This window comes from Hemiscyllium ocellatum, chromosome 47 (assembly GCF_020745735.1).
Source record: "Hemiscyllium ocellatum isolate sHemOce1 chromosome 47, sHemOce1.pat.X.cur, whole genome shotgun sequence".
NCBI lineage: Eukaryota > Metazoa > Chordata > Chondrichthyes > Orectolobiformes > Hemiscylliidae > Hemiscyllium > Hemiscyllium ocellatum.
This window is the reverse complement of record NC_083447.1, coordinates 193,385-214,194: the sequence shown is the minus strand read 5'-3', so window position 1 is coordinate 214,194 and position 20,810 is coordinate 193,385. Positions and strand designations below refer to the sequence as shown.

Here is a 20,810-nt window from a genome sequence, read left to right as displayed (position 1 = left end):
CCAAGGCCCCAAGGGATCCTTCCATATCCGCCACAAGTTCACCTGTACCTCCACGCACATCATCTATGGCATCCGCTGCACCCGATGTGGCCTCCTCTATATTGGTGAGACAGGCCGCTTACTTGCGGAACGCTTCAGAGAACACCTCCGGGCCGCCCGAACCAACCAACCCAATCACCCCGTGGCTCAACACTTTAACTCTCCCTCCCACTCCACCGAGGACATGCAGGTCCTTGGACTCCTCCACCGGCAGAACACAACTACACGACGGCTGGAGGAGGAGCGCCTCATCTTCCGCCTGGGAACCCTCCAACCACAAGGTATGAATTCAGATTTCTCCAGTTTCCTCATTTCCCCTCCCCCCACCTTGTCTCAGTCGGTTCCCTCAACTCAGCACCGCCCTCCTAACCTGTAATCCTCTTCCTGACCTCTCCGCCCCCACCCCACTCCGGCCTATCACCCTCACCTTGACCTCCTTCCACCTATCCCACCTCCATCGCCCCTCCCCCTAGTCCCTCCTCCCTACCTTTTATCTTAGCCTGCTTGGCTCTCTCTCTCTTATTCCTGATGAAGGGCTTATGCTCGAAACGTCGAATTCTCTATTCCTGAGATGCTGCCAGACCTGCTTATTTGGCTCACTTTCCCGTTGATGGGATCTTGCTGTACATGGTTTGGCTGCTGTCATTGTTGCTTTCTTGCCCACAGGTGTACGGCTCGACCGTGTGAGAGGGGGGCGACAGAAGTACAGACGTTGCTTTGAGGAGTCGACTGTTGGATATCTCAACTCTCAATGTTGTCAGTCAAACAAAAAATCAGGTACATGTCCAGTGCTGGATCCTCAGATAAGTCCTGCTTTCCTCAAAGGAGTTGCAATTAATTTGTGAATGCAGGTTTGTGGAAGCTATTACTATTGGTACCACATTGTTGCCAGTATTTCCCCCTTAACCAAGATGAAATCTGACTGGAGTACAAATGTGTGATTTAAATAATTAGATTCCGTACAGTTTGAAAACAGACCCTTCAGCCCAACAAGTCCACACCGACCCTCTGAAGAGCAACCCACCCAGACCCATTCCCCTATATTTACCCCTTCACCTGACATTACAGGCAATTTAGCATGGCCAATTCACCTGACCTGCACATCTTTGGATTGTGGGAGGAAATCAGGGCACCTGGAGGAAACCCACGCAGACACAGGGAGAATGTGCAAACTCCACACAGACAGTTGCCTGAGGCGGGAATTGAACTTGGGTCTCTGGTGCTGTGAGGCAGCAGAGTTAACCACTGTGCTGCCAATGAGGACTTTAACTGCATCTTTACTTGGAATACACAGACCTATAGCACAGGAGGAGGTCTTTCAACACATCATCTCTGGGATGGTTCTTTAATGGAATGTTGAAAGCAAATCCCATTGCACTGCTTGACCCTCATGACATTGCATCCTCCTCAGCTTCATTTTTATTGAATACTTCCATGAAGGAATCAACCATTCTCTCAGCTCCAGAAACTCACAAGAAATTCAAAAAGATGTTTAAATAATGTATCTTGGAAAAGAGTTCACCCGAGGGGAAAGTGGAGATAGAATGATGTGTGGTCAGAAGGTAGTGAGAGTCAGAAGGTTGCAGGGGTCAAGGGGCAGTAAGGCTCTTCTCCCATAGACTGAATCTTTGTGTTGCTGACTGGACTGGATGGCTGGATTTGGTGCTTGACAATGAGCCAGGACAGTATCAGATCTCGTGGTGGGAGAACACTTTGGTAACAGTGACCGCAACTGCCTCACATTTACCATAGCCTTGGAGAGGGAAAGGAGCAATTACCAAGGGAAGACATTTAATTGGGGAAAAGGAAATTATTACGCTATTAGACAGGAGTTGGGAAGTAAAGACTGGGAGCAATTGTTCCACAGACAGGACACAGCAGGCATATGGAGATTGTTTAAGGAGCAGTTGTTGCGAGTGATGCACAAATTTATTCCTCTGAGACAGGTAAGAAGGGGTAAGATTAAGGAACCTTGGATGACAAGAACAGAGGAGCTTCTCGTCAAAAGGAAGAAGGCAGCTTCCATAAGGTGGAGGAAGCAAGGATCTAGCGCAGCTTTAGAGGATTACAGGCTTGCTAGAAAGAGACTCAGAAATGGACTGAGGAGAGCCAGGAAGGAACACAAAAAATGCTTGGCTGGAAGAATTAGGAAGAACCCATAGGCATTTTACTCATAAGTGAGCAATAAGAGATTGATCAGGGAGAAGGTAGGACAGGTCAGGGATAGCGTAGGGAACTTGTGCGTGGAGTCAGAGCAGACAGGGGAAGACCTAAATGAGTTTCTTTCTTTGGTTTTCACCAAGGAAAGGTCAAAACAATGACTGTAGATGCTGGAACCCAGAGTTTTGATTAGAATAATGCTGGAAAATCACAGCAGTTCAGGCAGCATCCGAGGAAGGAAAGGGACCTTGTGAATGAGAACTTTGAGGAGCTGGGAAAAAGGCTTGAGCATGTCAAGATTGATGAAATTGATGTGCTGGAAATTTTGGCAAACATTAAGATTGATAAGTCCCCTGGGCCAGGCCAGATTTATCCCAGGCTGCTCCGTGAAGTGAGAAAGGAGGTTGCTAAGCTAATGAAGATCTTTGCTTTCTTACTCTCAACGGGAGTCGTACCGGAGGATTGGACGGAGCCGAATGTTTTTCGTCTTTTCAAGAAGGGTAATAGGGAAATCCCTGGCATTTACAGACCAGTCAGTCTTACCTCCGTGGTCAGCAAGGTTTTGGAAAGAACTCTGAAGGATAGGATTTATGAATATTTGAAAAAGCATAGTGTGATTAAAGGCATTCTGGATCAGTGGTGCTGGAAGAGCACAGCAGTTCAGGCCGCATCCAACGAGCAGCGAAATCGACGTTTCGGGCAAAAGCAGGCAGTCAGCACGGCTTTGTGAGGGGCAAGTCATGCCTCGCAAATCTTATTTAGTTCTTTGAGGAGGTGACGAGACAGGTTGACAAAGGTCGAGCAGTGGATGTGGTGTATATGGACTTTAGCAAGACATTTGATAAGGTTCCCCATGGCAGGCTCATTCATAAAGTCAGGAGGTAATGGGTTCAGGGAGATTTGTCTATCTGGATTCAGAATTTGTAGGCTGACAGAGGCAGAGTGTGGTTGTAGATGGAAAGTATTCTGCCTGGAGGTCAGTGGTGAGTGGTATCCCGCAAGGCTCTGTTCTTAGGCCTCTGTTCTTTATCGTTTTTATAAATGATTTGGATGAGGTGGTTGAGGGGTGGGTTAGTAAATTTGTCGATGACACAAAAGTTGGAGGTGCTGATGATAGTATCGAGGGCTACTGCAGGCTGCAGCACGACATAGACAGGATACAGAGCTGGGCTGAGAAATAGCAGATGGAGTTCAACCTGGATAAATGTGAAGTGATGCATTTCGGGGGGGTCAACCTTGAATGTTGAATATAGGAGGAACAGAGGGATCTTGGTGTTCAAGTGCATAGATCCTTCAAAGTTACGATCCAAGTAGATAGGGTTGTTAAGAAATCATATGGTGTTTTGGCTTTCATTTACAGGGGGATCGAGTTTAAGAGCTGTAAGGTTTTGCTGCAGCTCTACAAGATCCTGATTAGACCACACTTGGAATATTTTGTCCAGTTCTGGTCACCCTATTACAGAAGAGATATGAGGCTTTGGAGAGGGTGCAAAGAAGGTTTACCTGAATGCTGCCTGGACTGGAAGACTTGTCTTATGAAGAGAGGTTGACTAAGCTCGGACTTTTCTCTCTGGAGAGAAGGAGGAAGAGAGGTGACCTGATCGAGGTATACAAAATAATGAGAGGCATGGATAGAGTCAATAGCGAGAGACTTTTCTCCAGGGCAGGATTGACTGACACAAGGGGTCATATTTGAAAATATTAGGAGGCAGGTATAGAGGAGATGCCAGAGGCAGGTCCTTTACGCAGAGAGTTGTGAATGTATGGAATGTGTTGCCAGCTGTAATGGTGGAAGCAGAGTCAATAGGGACATTTAAGTGACTGCTGGACAATCACATGGACAGCAGTGAATTGAGGGATGCGTAGGTTAGGTTGTTTTATTTTAGATCAGGAATAATCCTTGGCCAAATGGCCTGTTCTGTGCTGTACTTTTCTATGTTCTATGTTCTAATAAAGACCTGTCAATCAAGACATTGGGCTATAGGTCATCAATTAAAATCTTTAATTTTTCTTCTAGGGAATAAAATTGTTTCCCATTTGCTATTGGTGGAACCAGACAAGATCTTCGCTATGGCTGACCCAACTGCTCCTGAGAATGATGTCAAAGTCCTCACAACACTCTGTGACCTTGTGGACAGAGAACTGGTTGTCATCATTAATTGGGCTAAACATGTCCCAGGTACCAATAACCCACGAATAGACACTTTGGGGTCAACATAGCATCATCAAAAATCTTCCATTTGTGTATGCTTTTTATATACATAGAATCCCTACAGTGTGGAAGCAGGCTATTTCTCCCATTTGAGTCCACACCAAATGTCTGTAGATCATCCCACCCAGACCTACCCTCATACCCTTTCCCTGCATTTTCCACGGCCAATGCACCCTAATCTGTACATCTTTGGACTATGGGAGGAAACCGGAGCACTTGGAGGAAACCCACTCAGATACGGATGGGGAAAATGTACAACCCCCACACAGACAGTCGCCCAAGGCTGGAATCGAGCTTGGGTCCCTGGTATTGTGAGGCAGCAGTACGAACCACTGAGCCACAATGCCAGTGTGTACAAGTTTGAATCATGTTGAATGAATGTGTATGTTAGTATGTTTCAGTGCACATGCATGTCATTTCTGTTTGTGTGATTCAGTATATCTGTATGTTTCTTAGTATGTTTCTCTCTGTGTGTGTGTGTGTGTGTGTGTGTGTGTCAGGGGCTGTGTTGTTTGCGTATAAATTTACTTTAGTGTGTGCATTAGCATTGTTAATGTGTGTGAAGTGTTTATGTGTGAGTGTATTTGAGTTTCACATGTTTGTGTGATGGAATCAGCCAAGCTAGACTGTGAAGTATAATAAGTGAGAGCCTCCCAGTTCATGTAAAAAGTATATGCATCAGAAGAATGTTTTTCCAGTCACTGCACAAATATTGAAGAAATGTTGGGAATCAATTCAAACCCTTGGGCTATTAGGGCATAGAAACCAGAACTGGTACAATCTGGTTTTTTATTCATAAGAGTATAGAAAATAGGAGCAGCACGAGGCCATTCATCTTACTGACATTCAAATCAATCACTTTTTCTATTCATTCATGGGATGTGGGCCCCATGGGCTGGGCGCAGTATTTATTGTCCATTCCTCATTGCCTTTGAAAAGGCAGTGGGGAGCTGCCTCTCTCAATACTCTGCTGCCAACAATGACCAAAATGCTGCCGGGAGAGAACTCCAGGATTTTGAACCACCAATACTAAAGGAACAGTGATATGTTCCCAAGTCACGATGGTGAATGGCTTGTAGGGGTACTTGCCAGCAATAGCGTTCCCATGTATCTGCTGCCCTTGCCCTTTCGGATGGTAGTTGTGGGTTTGGAAAGGTGCTGTCTGAGGAGCCTTGGTAAATTTCTGCAGTGCATCTTGTAGATGGTACACACTGCTGCTATCAAGTATCGGCAGTGGAGGGAATAGATATTTGTTGATGTGATGGCAATCAAGTGGGTTGCTTTGTCCTGAATGATGTCTGACTTCTTGAGTGCTGTTGAAGTTGCACTCAACCAGGCAAATGAGGAGTATTCCTTCACACTCCTGACTTGATGTGGAGGTGCTAGTGTTGGATTGGGATGAATGAAGGGGCATTGCTTAGAAAGTTTGTGATTTCAAATAAACCTGTTGGACTCCAATCTGGTGTCATGTGACTTCTGACCTACTCCTGACTTTTGCCTTATGAAGAGTCAGGTGGTGAGGTACTTGCTGCAGAATCTGTACACTGTGGCTTGTTCTTGTAGCCACTGTACTGATATGGCTAGTCCAATTTTGGTCAATTATATTGCCCAGAATGTTGACTTGGGCAATTTAGTGATGGTAATATCATTGAATGTAAAGGAGCAATGATCAGATTCTCTTTTGTTGGAGGTAATCCTTGTCTGACATTTATGTGGCACAAATGTTACTTGCCAGCACAAACCTGGATCCTGTCCAAATATTGCTCCCTTTGGAGATGGGCTCTGAGGAGTTGCCAAAAGTGCTGAACATTGTGCAATCACCAGCGAACATCCCTACATCTGACCTTATGATGGAGGGAAGATCATTGATGAAGCAACTAAAGATGGTTGGGCCTAGGACACTCCCCTGAGGAACTCCTGCAGAGATGTCCTGGAGCTGAGATGACTGATCTCCAGCAACCACAGCCATCTCCCTATGTGTCAGGTATGACTCCAATCAGCAGGGAGATTTCTCCCCGATACCCATTAACCCCAGTTTTGCTATGGCTCCTTGATAACACACTCAGTCAAATAAAGCCTTGATGTCAATGGTTGTAACTCTCTCCCTGCCTCTGAAATTCAGCTCTTTTGTCCATGTTTGAAGCTGCATCTCACTGGCAGAACTGATGAGGCATTAATTGGCCATGTTGGATTTTTCCTGACTTTTTGTGTACAGGTCATATCTGGGCAATTTTCCACATTGTCGGGGGATGCCAGTGTTGCAATCATATAGGAACAGCTTGGGTAGGGGTGCAGCAAGTTCAGGAGCACATATCTTTATTACTATTGCTAGATGTTGTCAGGATCCATAGCCTTTACAGTATTCGGTCTCAAACCATTTCCTGATATCACGAGGACTGAAGATTAGTAACTGTGAGGCTGTGGCCTACTGGAGGAGGCTGAGAGAGATCATTCATTTGGCCCATCTGGTTTAAGATTATTATGAAAGTGTCAGCCTTATCTTTTGCACTAATGTGCTGGGCTTCCCCATCATCAAGGAGACAGTAAGGTCTACAGATGCTGGAGATCAGTTTTGAGAGTGTGGTGCTGGAAAAGCACAACAGGTCAAGCAGCATCCGAAGAGCAGGAAAATCGATATTTTGGGCTGGATGAAGGGTTCTGGTCCAAAATGTCGATTTTTCTGCTCCTCAGATGCTGCGTGACCTGCTGTGCTTTTCCAGCACCACATATCTGCCATCATTGAGGTTGTGGATATTTATGGAGCCTCCTCTTCCAGTAAGTAGTTGAGTTATTCACCAACATTCATGTCTGGATGTGGAAGGACTGCAGAGCTTAGGTCAGATCCATTGGTTGTGGGATCACTTAGCTCTGTCTATCACTTGCTGTTTATCCTGTTTGGGATACATAAGAAGTCCTGTGTGCTAGCTTCCCCAGGTTGATGCCTAATGTTCCGATATGTCTGGAGCTGCTCCTGGCATGCCCTCCTACACTGTCCACTGAAACAGGGTTGGTCCCCCTGGCTGATGACATTGGTTGGGTTTGGGAGATGTTGAGCTATGAGAGTGCAGATTGTGCTGGATTACAATTTTGTCTGATGATGACTTTAATAACGAGCATCCTTTACATTTTCATTTCTAATTTTTCTTTCTTGCTTCTACACAAAAAATTCTACTGTCCTTGAAAGTGCTGACTCTAAATCAGTCTTCGCAAATATTGACTACTTTCTGTGACCGAAGAAAAGATCCTACAAGTTCTGAATGTTACTGTTCGTGTGATAGAGTCAGAGCTGAACCTGAACACCATTCATCCAAAAGTGTCTTGTAAAAATCACCAAGCACCAACCTCTTGTGACTTCCTACTCCATTTTTCACTCCTTCACCAAACCATTTAAAGTTCAACAATTCAGAGGTTTACTGGAGTAATCCCTGGATTGACTGGGTTGCTCTATGACGAAAGACTGGAAAAGCTGGATGTGTATCCTCTGGCATGGAGAACAGTCAGAGTTGACTTAATTGAAACATATATAATTCTGAGGAGCCTTGACAAGGAGTCAGAAATCAGGGGGCACTCATTTAAAACAGAAATGTTTTATTTCTCAGAAAGTTGAAGATCTTTGGAATTCCCTTCCTCAAAAGGTGGTAATTGCAGATCAAGGCAGAGGTCAATAGATTCTTGATGACTGAGGGGATGAAAGAATATCAGGGACACACAGGAATGTGGAACTGAGGTTCAACTCAGATTAGCCATGATTTTATCAGTTGGCGGAACAGATTCAAAGAGACAAGTGGCCTACTTTTGTTCCCTATTGTATATTTATTCAACACCACCAGTCTTACCTGCTCCTCATTTCCTTAGTGAGCAAAATTAGGGTGCATGGTATTGGGGGCAAAGTACTAACTTGGATTGAAAGTTGGTTGGCTGATAGGCAACAAAGGGTAGTGATAAACGGCTCTATTTCAGAATGGCAGGCAGTGACCAGTGGGGTACCGTAGGGATCAGTACTGGGACTGCAGCTTTTTACAATATATATTAATGATATAGAAGATCGTATTAGTAATAACATTAGCAAATTTGCTAATGATACTAAGCTGGGTGGCAGGGTGAAATGTGATGAGGATGTTAGGAGATTACAGGGTGACCTGGACAAGTTAGGTGAGTGGTCAGATGCATGGCAGATGCAGTTTAATGTGGATAAATGTATGGTTATCCACTTTGGTGGCAAGAACAGGAAGGCAGATTACTACCTAAATAGAATCAACTTAGGTAAAGGGGCAGTACAGAGAGATCTGGATGTTCTTGTACACCAGTCAATGAAGGTAAACATGCAGGTACAGCAGGTAGTGAAGAAGGCTAATAGCATGCTGGCCTTCATAACAAGAGGGATTAAGTATACAAGCAAAGAGGTTCTTCTGCAGCTGTACAGGGCCCTGGTGAGACCACACCTGGAGTACTGTGTGCAGTTCTGGTCTCCAAATTTGAGGAAAGACATTCTGGCTATTGAGGGAGTGTAGCGTAGGTTCACGAGGTCAATTCCTGGAATGGCGGGATTACCTTACACTGAAAGACTGGAGCAACTGGGCTTGTATACCCTTGAGTTTAGAAGACTGAAAGGGGATCTGATTGAGACATATAAGATTATTAAAGGATTGGACACTCTGGAGGCAGGAAACATGTTTCCGCTGATGGGTGAGTGCTGAACCAGAGGACACAGCTTAAAAATATGGGGTAGACCATTTAGGATAGAGATGAGGAGAAACTTCTTCACCCAGAGATTGGTGGCTGTGTGGAATGTTCTGCCCCAGAGGGCAGTGGAGGCCCAGTCTCTGGATTCATTTAAGAAAGAGTTGGATAGACCTCTCAAAGATAGTGGAATCAAGGGTTATGGAGATAAGGCAGGAACAGGATACTGATTAAGGATGATCAGCCATGATCATATTGAATGGTGGTGCAGGCTCGAAGGGCAGAATGGCCGACTCCTGCACCTATTATCTATTGAGTCATTGTCATGGAGTTCCACAGCACAGAGACAGGCCCTTTGGCCCAACCTAGCCCATGCCGACCAAAATGTTGATCTGTGCTAGCCCCATTTCCCTGCAATTGGCTCATATCCTTCTAACCCTTTCCTATCCATCTATTTGTCCAAATGCCTTTTAAATGTTATTAATGTAGCCACCTCAACTATTTCTGCTGACAGCTCATTCCATATGCGAACCACCCTTTTAAAAAACGTTGCTCTTCAGGTTGCCTTTTATTCTTTCCCCTCTCACCTCCAACCTTAAACTGCAATTACAATGTTTAAAAGGCATCTGGGTGGATATATAAATAGGAAGGGTTTAGACATGTGTTGGCCAAGTGTTGGTAAATGGGACTATATTAGTTTAGGATATCTGGTCAGCATGGATGAGCTGGACTGAAGCACCTGTTTCTGTACATCTTGGAAAAAAGACTAAGTGCTTTCAACCTATCTATGCCTCTCATGATATTATGCACTTCTATAAGATCCCCTCTCAGTCTCCTACAAACTAAAAAAAATATGATCACTGGTCCCAAAGTCTTCCCCCACTGTCACCTCTGTCACTTTTCCTGCCCTGTTTCCCAAAAGCAGGCTGAGTTTTGTCCATTCCCGAGTAGGACCCTTTGTATACTGCTTGAGCAAACTTTCCTGAACGCATTTAACAAATTCCACCCCATCTAAGCCCTTAATGCTCTGGTAATCCCAGTCTATATTAGGAAAATTAAAATCCTCTACTATGACAACCCTATCACTCCTGCAAGTCTTCCCAGTCTCCCTGCATATTTATCCTCCAATTCCTGATGACTATTTGGGACCTATAGTACAACCCCAATAACATCACCATCCCCTTCTTATTTCTTAGCTCCACCCACAAAGCCTCACTGGATGATTCTTCAGTTATTTCATCTCTAATCACTGCTGTGATACTCCCCTTAATCAAAAATGTAACCCCCCCCACCCCCCTCCCTTCCAGCAACTTTGTCCCACCTAAAGCACCTGTGCCCTGATATATTAATCTGTCAGTCCTGTCCCTCTTTAGTCATGTTTCTGTAATGGCTACAATATCTCTGTCCCACGTGTTTGTCCACACTCTGAGTTCAGTGGTCTTGCCTGTCAGCCTTCTTTCATTGAAGCACATGCAATTTAATCCAAACCAGCATTCCTCACTCCCTGTCACGTTCCAGCCTGACCTGTCTCTTCACTTTATTATTTCTGTTTACTATATCTCCTTCCAGCCTTGTACTTGCCTCCCTGCTATTAAGGGTCCTACCCCATTGTCAGCCCCATTCCCTGTATCTCCTCTCCTCCTATCTCCGAAAGGATGGACTAGCACTGGAGTGGGGCCAGAGGAGATTTGCGAGAATTATTCCAGGCATGAAAAACTTAACATATGAGGAATATTTGAGAATTCTGGGTTTATACTCAGTCGAGTTTAGAAGGATGAGGGGCTATCTAATTGTTCCTTTTGAATGGAAATGAGAAGAAACTTCTTCAGCCAGAGAATGGTGAATCTATGGAATTCATTGCCACCGAAGGCCCCAGAAGGCAGATCATTCTGTATTTAAGACAGAGATAGGTAGGTTCTTGATTGTTAAGGGAATCAAAGGTTATGGGGAGAAGGTGGGAGAATGGGGTTGAAAAACTTATCAGGCATCATTGAATGGCAGAGCAAAGTAGACTCGATGGGTTGAATGGCCTAATTTCTGCTCCTATAGTCTTATGGTCCTCAAATCCCCACCCCATATCCTTCACTCCGCATGGTTCACTTTCCAAAATGTATTCTACTCCTCCAACCCCAACCTAACTTGAGCTTCAACACATAAATAATAACACAAACAATAATTGGCTAAGTGAAAATTGTTTTTTGATTGCCTGAAAGAACTAATTAAATCTGAAAGTGAGCCACTAATTGGGAAATGAATGAATTGTGTAAACTTGAAAGCTGTTTAACAGGGATTGATTCTTCTGTTGGAGCTGATGAAGTTTAATGTGGATAAATATGAAGGTTTGGTTAAAAATAATAGGCAACTTATTTGAGAGAAACTTCAGAGTGCTTCGGTAGGGAGGGATCTGGGTGTCCTTGTGCATGAATCACAGAAAATTAATATGTACCTATGGTAGGTTAGAAAGAAGGCAAATGGATATTTGGCATTTTTATTAAAGGGGTAGTGAGCAAAAGTAATGAAGTGTACATGCCTTTAGTGAGACCACATCTGGAGTACAGTATTGTGTACAATTTTGGCCCCCTTACTGGAGGAGGGAGTGGAATTGAGCTTGAGATGAGATCAAGTGTAATTGTATTGAATGCAGAGCAGGCTAGAGGGGCTGGATGGCCTCCTCCTCCTCCTAGTTCTGATGGTTCTTATGCACAACTGTCTGAGAGTATGCCAATAAGTGTGAGCCTAATTGTGATGTGTGTGTGGCAGTCAGAGTGTGAATGTGTGTAACTGAGTGTGTGACTGTGTGCTTGTGAGTGTTTATGTGCGTGACAGTCTATCTGTGACAGTGTGTGACTGTATAAGTGTGAGTGTGAGCATGCACCTCACTTTAAAACTTTTAAGGCAGAAATGTTGATGTTTGTGAAGGACCCTACTGTCTGTCACTGTCCCTTTCTGATCTCCTTTCTACTGATTTCCTGATTACTATCTGTTAATTAATGTTTTCTAAATCCTGTTTTGTATTAATCAACTAAAAAAATGAAAATAAGATTCACTTGGGACCAGATGCAGAGATGTTGTGCAGATAGTAATCAGTAAATGTTAATACAGAGGGTGATCTGCATCACCCAGTATCCTCACTGGACTCCCCAGCCATGTGTAAGTCCAGTGGTGGAGCTGAAATGAAAACTGTCATCTGGAGGTCAGTTTGACCTGAATGCAGATGCCAGTGTTTAATGCTTCAGGAAGATTTCTTATTTTTGCAAACCTTAAAAATGCTGAGTCTGTATTTTGATACTCAGTACTTCTTGTGTTCTTGGTAAACAAGGGGTATGTCATCTTGAGAGATTTTGTACCCACGCTTTAAATTAACATTCATTTTCAAAAGATCATACATCAGATTTTATAGCCCTTCCCCACCCTCTCCACATCCCATTGCTCACCCACTTTCCAACACTACCCCTCCCTCCATGCTTTCACTCCCTCCTCCTCCCAAGGTCCCTTCCCCACCCCATGCACCCTCCCCCAAAACTTATCCTTCTCTCCCTTTATCCTCACTATGACTCTTTCTCCCAACCCCTGCACCTTTTGCACCCCAGTATCCCCCATCCACATCAAACAACATCTGTCCTATTGTTCCTCAGTCCCTGCTTCTCCCTCCTTCCACATTTACTTCTCCCTCCACTGCCCATCCTCATTGCTTCCCATCAACTACCAGGTTGGAAGATCTGGCCTGCTTCCTGGAATATGGGAATGGATCAGGTTCAGACAGCTCCAGGAAGGGACAAGCTGCTAGCACGATGATGATTGGCAGAATGGGTAGCCCAGGCCAGGATACACAATCCTGAGGGGACACCACTCAATGTGACACTTCCTGAAGTGGCAGCTTGCAAAAATGTTCACTGACATCAATTTGTCTCGATTCTACCCAGGTTTCTCCGCCCTTTCGTTGGGGGATCAGATGGGTCTCCTGCAGAGTGCCTGGATGGAGGTCCTGATCCTGGGGCTTGTGTTCCGCTCACTGCCCTATGAAGAAGGATTGGTTTATGCTGATAATTTAGTCCTTGAGCGGGAACAGTGTCGAGTGGTTGGATTACTTGACCTATATTGCACAATCCTCCAACTGATCACAAAATACCGTAAGCTTCAGCTTGACAAGGAAGAGCTTGTGACACTGAAAGCCATGGCTCTGGCTAACTCAGGTATGAATCCTCAATCATCACTCCCAACCTCAGTCCAACTCATCCACACTGACCAGATATCCTAAAATAATCTAATCCCATTTGTCAACACTTGACCCATATCCCTCTAAACCCTTCCTATTCATATACCTGTCCAGATGCCTTTTAAGTGTTGTAATTGTACCAGCCTCCACCACTTCCTCTGGCAGCTCATTCCATACACGTACCATCCTCTGCATGAAAAAGTTGCCCCTCAGGTTCCTTTTATATCTTTCCCCTCTCACCCTAAATCTATGCCCTCTAGTTCTGGACTTCCACACCCGAGGGAAAAGACCTTGTCTATTTATCTTATCCATGCCCCTCCTGATTTTATAAACTTCTATAAGGTCACCCCTCAGCCTCTGACGCTCCAGGGAAAATAGCCCCAGCCTATTCTGCCCCTCCCTATAGCTCAAACCCTCCAGTCCCAGAATCATAAGTTCACCCAACAGGCAATTGAGGACTTTTAATTCAGTGTATCACATGACCTTTGGTTAAAAAGGCCAATTTCAGAAAATGATGACCACAGACCTTTGGATTTTTGTAAACACCCATCTGGTTCATTAATGTCCTTTAACATAGGATCAGTTATCCTTAACCAGTGTGACCCACACTTGACTCTAGATCCACACATTCAGCCCCTTGAGTCTGCTCTTGCATTCAGTTGGCTAATCTGTGGCCTTAACATTGCTGTCTGTTCACATAGCCCTTGACTCTCTTGTCAATCATACAACTGTCCAACTCAGCCTTGAACATATTCAATAACCCAGCTTCCACTGCTCCCTGGGGAAGGGAATTCCAAATACTTAGAACTCTTATGATATTATGAAGAAATATCTCTTCAACCTCATCTTATTTTTAAAATATACCCTTGTTCTAGACTCCCCCAGCAGGAAGTTACATCTTCATGGCATCCACCCTGTCAAACCTTCTTGGAACCAATTATGTTTTAATAAGATCATCTCTCATTCTTCTAAACTCCATTGAGTTTGAGCACAACCTATTCAATCTTTCCTCATAAGACAATCCTTTCATTCCAGGAATTAGCCAAGTGAACCTTCTCTGAACTGTGTCTGGTACAAGTGTCTTCCTTAAGTATGGAGACCAAAACACTACATAGTATTAAAGATGTTGTCTCAATCATGTCCAGTAGAGTTGGGTCGACTTCCTAACTTTTATCCTTCTAATCACTTGTATTTTTGGAATGTGGGCATTGCTGAGTGGGCCAGTACTCACTGCCCATCTCTAATTATATGCTGACTGTGATTTATGCGACAGGACACTGAGATTCCTCCATCTTCCTATTAAAGTTATCTTAAAGCCCCTCTAAAGCCCTAAATCTTATGAGTCCCAGCGCCATTGAAACAAAGATCATCACAATGATACAGCTCCCACTTTCCAGAGGTTTACCAAATTGATTCTTGGGATGGCCGGATGATTGAATTCTGATAAAGAGTCATCTAGACTCAGAATGTTAGCTTGCTGTTTCTCCATGGTTGCTGCCTGACCTGTTGTGATTTCCAGTATTTTTTATTTTGAGTTAGTTAGGATTGTATTCACTGAAGTTTAGAAGACTGAGAAGGGATCTCATAGAAACATAAAATTTTAACAGGACTAAACAGGTCAGATGCAGGAAGTGTATTCCTGATGGTGGGAGTGTCGAGATTAGGGGATCATTGTTTAAAGTTAAGGAACAAACCTTTTAGACTAAAACATGTGGTCACCATGGATCCCACAGGCATCCCACACATGGTACAGCTGCAACACATCTACCTATCCAAACATTTATGTGGCACTTCGTCAAATTTAGAAATATCACAAAACTGGTGGTTGACTTTCAGCTGCATTTTGAAGTATTTGAACAAACCAGGGTAGCATAGTGGCTGAGTGTTAGCACTGCTGCCTCACAGCACCAGGGACCCAGGTTCAATTCCAGCCTCAGGCAACTGTCTGTGTGGAGTTTGCACATTCTCCGCATCTCTGTGTGGGTTTCCTCCCACAGCCCAAAGATGTGCAGGTTAGGTGAATTAACCATGCTAAATTACCCTAGTGTTCAGGAATGTTAGGTGCATTAGGTTAGGGGTAGGTTAGGTGCATCAGTTAGGGGTAAATATAGAGTAATAGGGTAGGGGTAATGGGCCTAGGTGGGTTACTTTTCAGAGGGTGGGTGTGGACTTGTTAGACAAAATTACCTTTTTCCACACTGTAAGGATTCTATGATATCACTCAGCTATATTAAGAAGGTGAGTCACCATTAACTTCTCAGGGGCAGTTAAGGGTGTAACTCACATCCTACAAATGAACAAAACGAGTGCTTCCTGCTGTTTGCACTTCAAGTCATTTAGTCATTTGTGCACTTTCCCAAGACAGATCCTTGCCCTCTTATTTGCTGAGGCTTCACCATCAGATGTTGCTTGGCGGTTTTTGTGAACAGTAGCTATTCCATTCCCTCTGTGTGTAACTCAGTGACCAAACCAGTAACCGTTTTGCCTATTGAGCTAACTGCCGACCAAAACCACCACCACCACCACCAACACCCCCCCCCCCCCCACCCACCAACCTCTGTAATTCAAGACCAGCTATCAGTGTTATTCCTACTGTGTCTGCTGAGAGTATAACAGAGAGTGTACTATAATAGAGAATCTTGGACTGAAATACACAGGGTGTGTAACTGAGAATGGAGTCTAGGTGTGGTTATAACAAAATTCAATCAGGCTTCATTTCTTGGTGGTTTCTTTTGCATGATTCTGAGGATTCCAACTCCTTTTGTCTTTCCTTTTCAATCCCAATTCTTTGTCAAGGGCATCTCTTTTTCTGGTGAAGTCTCGAAGCTGTTGGCGTGGCATGTTAATGAGAAAAGGATGATGTGTGCACCAACTGTGGAGTCTGCAAAGCGACAAAGCACGAGACACAACCCTTTTGTGCATTTGCTAAACATTGTTTGCTAAAAGGAAGCCGATGACCGATAAAGTTATTGACATCTGTCACTTCCTAAGCAAGGGACATGAGCAATTGTATTGACAGAAAGCCCTATTGGAGGGAACTGCTGTCTAATCTACAATGTCACCATCTCCAATAGCCTAGAATAATAATAAACCATCAAGGCATGGTCAGCATGTGTGAGAGAGAGAGAGAGAGAGAGAGAAAACAGAGAAAACATTGTGTGAGCCTGCTCGGGTCTAACAGATGTAAAGGACTGGGGAAATGAAGAAAAGAGAGAGATTGATTTTGTAATTAAGAGTTCATCAATCTCATTGATTGACACAATATTATTACTTTGCCATTTACATTTGTCCACAGAGTAAACCATTCCAAATAGTGAGGGTACACGAGGGGGAGAGGGAGGTAGTGAGGATACACAATGGAGAGCGGTGGGGGTAGAGAGAGGACGAGGGAGAGCAGGAGAGGGAAGTAGAGACTGAGGGAAAAGTGAAGTGTTGAGAGTAAATGAGGGAAATGCGAAATGACTAAGAACATGCTTGAGGAATGGGGAGAGTGAGGGAGGTGGTAAGAGATGGAGGAGTGAGCAGGGAAAGCTGAGGAGGAATAGAATGAGTGTGGAACAAGAGAATGCAAAGAAGGGTAAGGGATAACTTCAGCCTTTCTCTCTCTGACTGAGGCTGCCAGCCTCTATCCATATTTTTTTCCAATTAATTTTTATTCGTTTATTTTCTCATTTTGTTAATCACTGGGAGCACCACCATGGGGTTGGGAGGTGGGAGGGCATTACTTTGGAAGAGTGGAAGATCAACAGTCAACAGTTGGGCAAGCAGCGAGAGGCTTCAACTTTCCACAGGCTCCAGGGTTCACTCAGAACCAGGGAAAAAGAAGGGAGTGGCACCCCAACTGAGACATTACCTGCACTTCCACTGATCCCTGTTTACCAACCCCTCCAGACAGGCCGGACACCCACACCTCACGATCCCTATTCCCAACCTCCACAGAAACATTATCCCCATTCACGAGTTTTGAGAAGATTTGTAGCTCAGGTTGAGGTTCTGGATATAGGTTTGTTCGCTGAGCTGGAAGGTTCATTTTCAGACGTTTTGTCATCTGATGTCATTTGCGTGTCATGTCATTTACAAAATACCATGCAAGAACTGTAACAAACACTACATTGGACAAACAGACAGAAAACTAGCCACCAGGATACATGAACATCAACTAACCATGAAAAGAAATTACCCACACTCACTAGTATCCTTACATACAGATGATGAAGGACACCACTTCAAGTGGGACAACACATCCATCCTAAGACAAGCCAAACAAGACATGCACAAAAATTCCTAGAAGCATGGCATTCCAACTGGAACTCTATCAACAAACACATTGACTTGGATCCCATTTACCAACTCCTGAGAAAAAGAACAGGAATTGACATCACCACAGGAACTGACATCACCAACCCAAGGAAACCCAAACATATCAGTAGAAAGTGGGCTACACCACAAGTGCTTCATCCGGAGACTCACTGAAGATGTTACCTAGTATGGTGATGAAACATCTTAAAATGAAGCTTCCAGCTTAGCAAGCAAACCTACATCTAGATCATTACCTCCATCCCATACTGACCCCGTTCCCCACCCTCGCAGTCATTACACTCACTCCCCCTTAAAGGCGTTACCCACACATCCCACTATCCTGACTCCCACCCAGAGAGATGTTACCCCTACCCACCACCATCCTCCACTGATCCCAGTTCCTCACCCCCACACAGATGTTAACCTCTTCCCCCACCATCCCCAACGATCCCTGGTCCCACCCACAGAAACATATAGCCCCAGTAAATCCCATGCCCACACAAACTTCTCCCAACTTCCCCTCCCACCTCCACACAGTATCCAACACCTGTCTAGACAGCCCCTAGTCCCTCATCCTAATTCCACCCCCTCCTCAATCCCACCCCTGGCCCCCGACTCCACATCCACACTGCTGGATGGGAGAGGAAAGCACCCCTTCAGACACTGCAGCAGACCCCTAGGGGGCTATTGGAGCATATCAGTGTGTGGCAAAAGTGAGGTTTGCAGATGCTGGAGATTAGAGCAGAGAGTGTGGTGCTGGAAAAGCACAGCAGGTCAGGCAGCACCTGAGGAGCAGGAAAATCGCGTTTTGGACAAAAGCCTGATGAAGGGCTTGATTATTGATTTTCCTGCTCCTCAGATGCTGCCTGACCTGCTGTGCTTTTCCACACCACATTCTTGGCGCACATCAGTGTGTGGTCAATGTCTTTGTATAGCTCTGTTCAGGGGAAGGGTAAACCAGGGTAAAACCACCAGTGAACTGTCTCATATGTTCCTCAATTTGATCGTAGACTCAATGAGTATTGAGAACGTTGAGGCCATTCAGAACCTGCAGGATCTCCTCCATGAAGCTCTGCAGGACTACGAGACAAACCAGCACTTGGCAGATCCTCACCGCAGTGGCAAATTACTGATGACTTTACCCCTTCTCCGGCAAACTGCAAACAAAGCCATCCAGAGCTTCCGGAGAGTGGTGACCGAGGGTAAGGTGCCAATGCACAAACTATTCCTTGAGATGCTGGAAGCTAAAGCCTAAAAGCTGGAGTTCAGAGTCTGCCTCAACATCTGCCCCTCAAAGACTGACCAGCTGTGAACTGCAACTGAAGGAATTAGTGGAACTGGATTGCCACTTGGGGCGTTCTCTCTGAATGCATGGCTTCTTTGTGTGCACTGTAACCCAGTCTTGTTGTGACAAAGGCTAAGCTGCCCACAGTCACAGCACACCATAAGAGGTCCTCATTATGCAACTTCCACAAACCCACACTGATGATACGTAACATTAAAGATTTTCAAGAACTGTAAAGTTTATTTAACAAAGTCACAATAAAAATGGAAAAATTAAGTCAGACTCTCCTCGTGATGTGATTACTAGCTTTTCATTTTAATTCATTTATAAATACCTTGTTTATCTTTATTTGATATCATTCATTCATTAGCATCTGAGTCCTGTATTCCTTTAGTTAAAATATCCCTTTAATATAAACACAAATTGAGAAAAATCTACTTTAACGAATTGAGTTGCTTTCTGATCCTTTCCTGGAATCTGGGATCTTCCAATGTTCACCAGATCCCAGGAACATCCTGCCTGAACTTTCAATTTATCATGTCTCATGCTCCAGTCTCTCCCAGTTTTTTGTTCTTCTATTCATTCTTTCATCGCTGAGAACAGAACTGTACTTTGGAATCAGTGCAAAGAACAGTCCAGTTCCTGTTCCATTAGGGTTGAGGTTAAAGCATTTGGTTAAATCGATTTGGACTGCATTTCAACCCTGATCACTTGGTGCCTAAGTATGTTTCAGTTTTTTTGAGTCCCAGGAACTGAAATCCTGGAATCTGAACCCAAAGGGTAAACTTTCCCAAAATTCTAAGGCCCAGATTTTAGGCAAGCTGACATGTGACAGGGACTTCCTTTTGCTGTGAGAGAGCGAGTGTATGAGACAGATTGAGAAAGACAGGGTGTAAGAATATCAGGCAGTGAGTTCTCCTCCAGCTTTTTGGAAAAGGCCAGAAGTCCAGCTCCCTGTATGGGGTCAGCATCAGACCAAAGTGACCTGAATGGAGGTTGCAATGAAGGTTAGTGTAACAGGTGACACTGAACCTGGCTGCAGTGAGGGAAAAGGATGAACCATCTCCTGTGCTCTACAAGGGTATTCACTGTCTGCCCCTTACAAAAATGACACAGCTGGAGGTGGGGTGGAGGTGGATTCACTCCCTGATACCAAATTGGTGATAGCCTCTATCAATGTTTCACCAGTGATTGGACTCGTCTTTCCCAAACATGATGCCTCAATCAGAACAGTAAGTACAAAAACCAGTAACAAGCAACTTCTTTCAGACAGGACTTCCTTCAAAACAGGAAGAGAGACAGGGACACAGGCACACAAATCCATGCACAGAGCCACCTACACAATATAATCAAAATCTGTTCTTGAATCAAAATGAATCTGAGCTGGAGTAAGTGCCCAAGTGCTGTTTTCTTTTCTGGCTCTCCAGTTGGTAACACGTAAACCCTTTGAGATTTGGTCCCTGTTTAATTTATTTCTGACCACATAAGACTGATCATCAGCTAATAGTGTAATATTTTAATTTCAATATTTAATTAACTTCCCTTTGAATCTATTAAAATTAATTATCTATATCCCATACTTCATTAAGAAGCTGTCATTTTTTCTGTGCTGGCCCACTTCCTTTTAACCTGGCACTGTAGTGAAATTGGATTTAACCCTTCACACTCCGAGCTCCATGGGATCATTCAAAGTTGGGGAATTAGCTTAATATCTCATCTGGAATACAGCATTGCCAACAGTGCAACACACTCACAACACTGGTCTTCAATGGTGACAATGATGATGGAACAGTCAGTGATCAGGATGAGAAGCACTGCCTCAGGCTGAGGCTTTCCACAGAGAATTGGATTTATATCCATTGGTCATGGTAAAAAGTTGGAGGAGTGTGATCAGAGGAGCTGCTGATGCAGACACATTA

General features: G+C 44.3%; 1 protein-coding gene across 1 annotated transcript in view; it reads left to right on the top strand.

The window, feature by feature from the left end:
* The window catches only part of LOC132836608 (estrogen-related receptor gamma-like), a 34,953-nt gene extending 15,999 nt beyond the window's left edge, over window positions 1-18,954 (top strand). Inside the window, exons 3-6 of the mRNA XM_060855998.1 lie at window positions 706-816; window positions 4,217-4,378; window positions 13,015-13,284; window positions 18,617-18,954. Of these exons, the coding sequence (XP_060711981.1) occupies window positions 706-816; window positions 4,217-4,378; window positions 13,015-13,284; window positions 18,617-18,861 (788 nt within the window). The 3' untranslated portion in view covers window positions 18,862-18,954. The remainder of the gene's footprint in view (window positions 1-705; window positions 817-4,216; window positions 4,379-13,014; window positions 13,285-18,616) is intronic.
* Window positions 18,955-20,810: the final 1,856 nt, after the last annotated feature.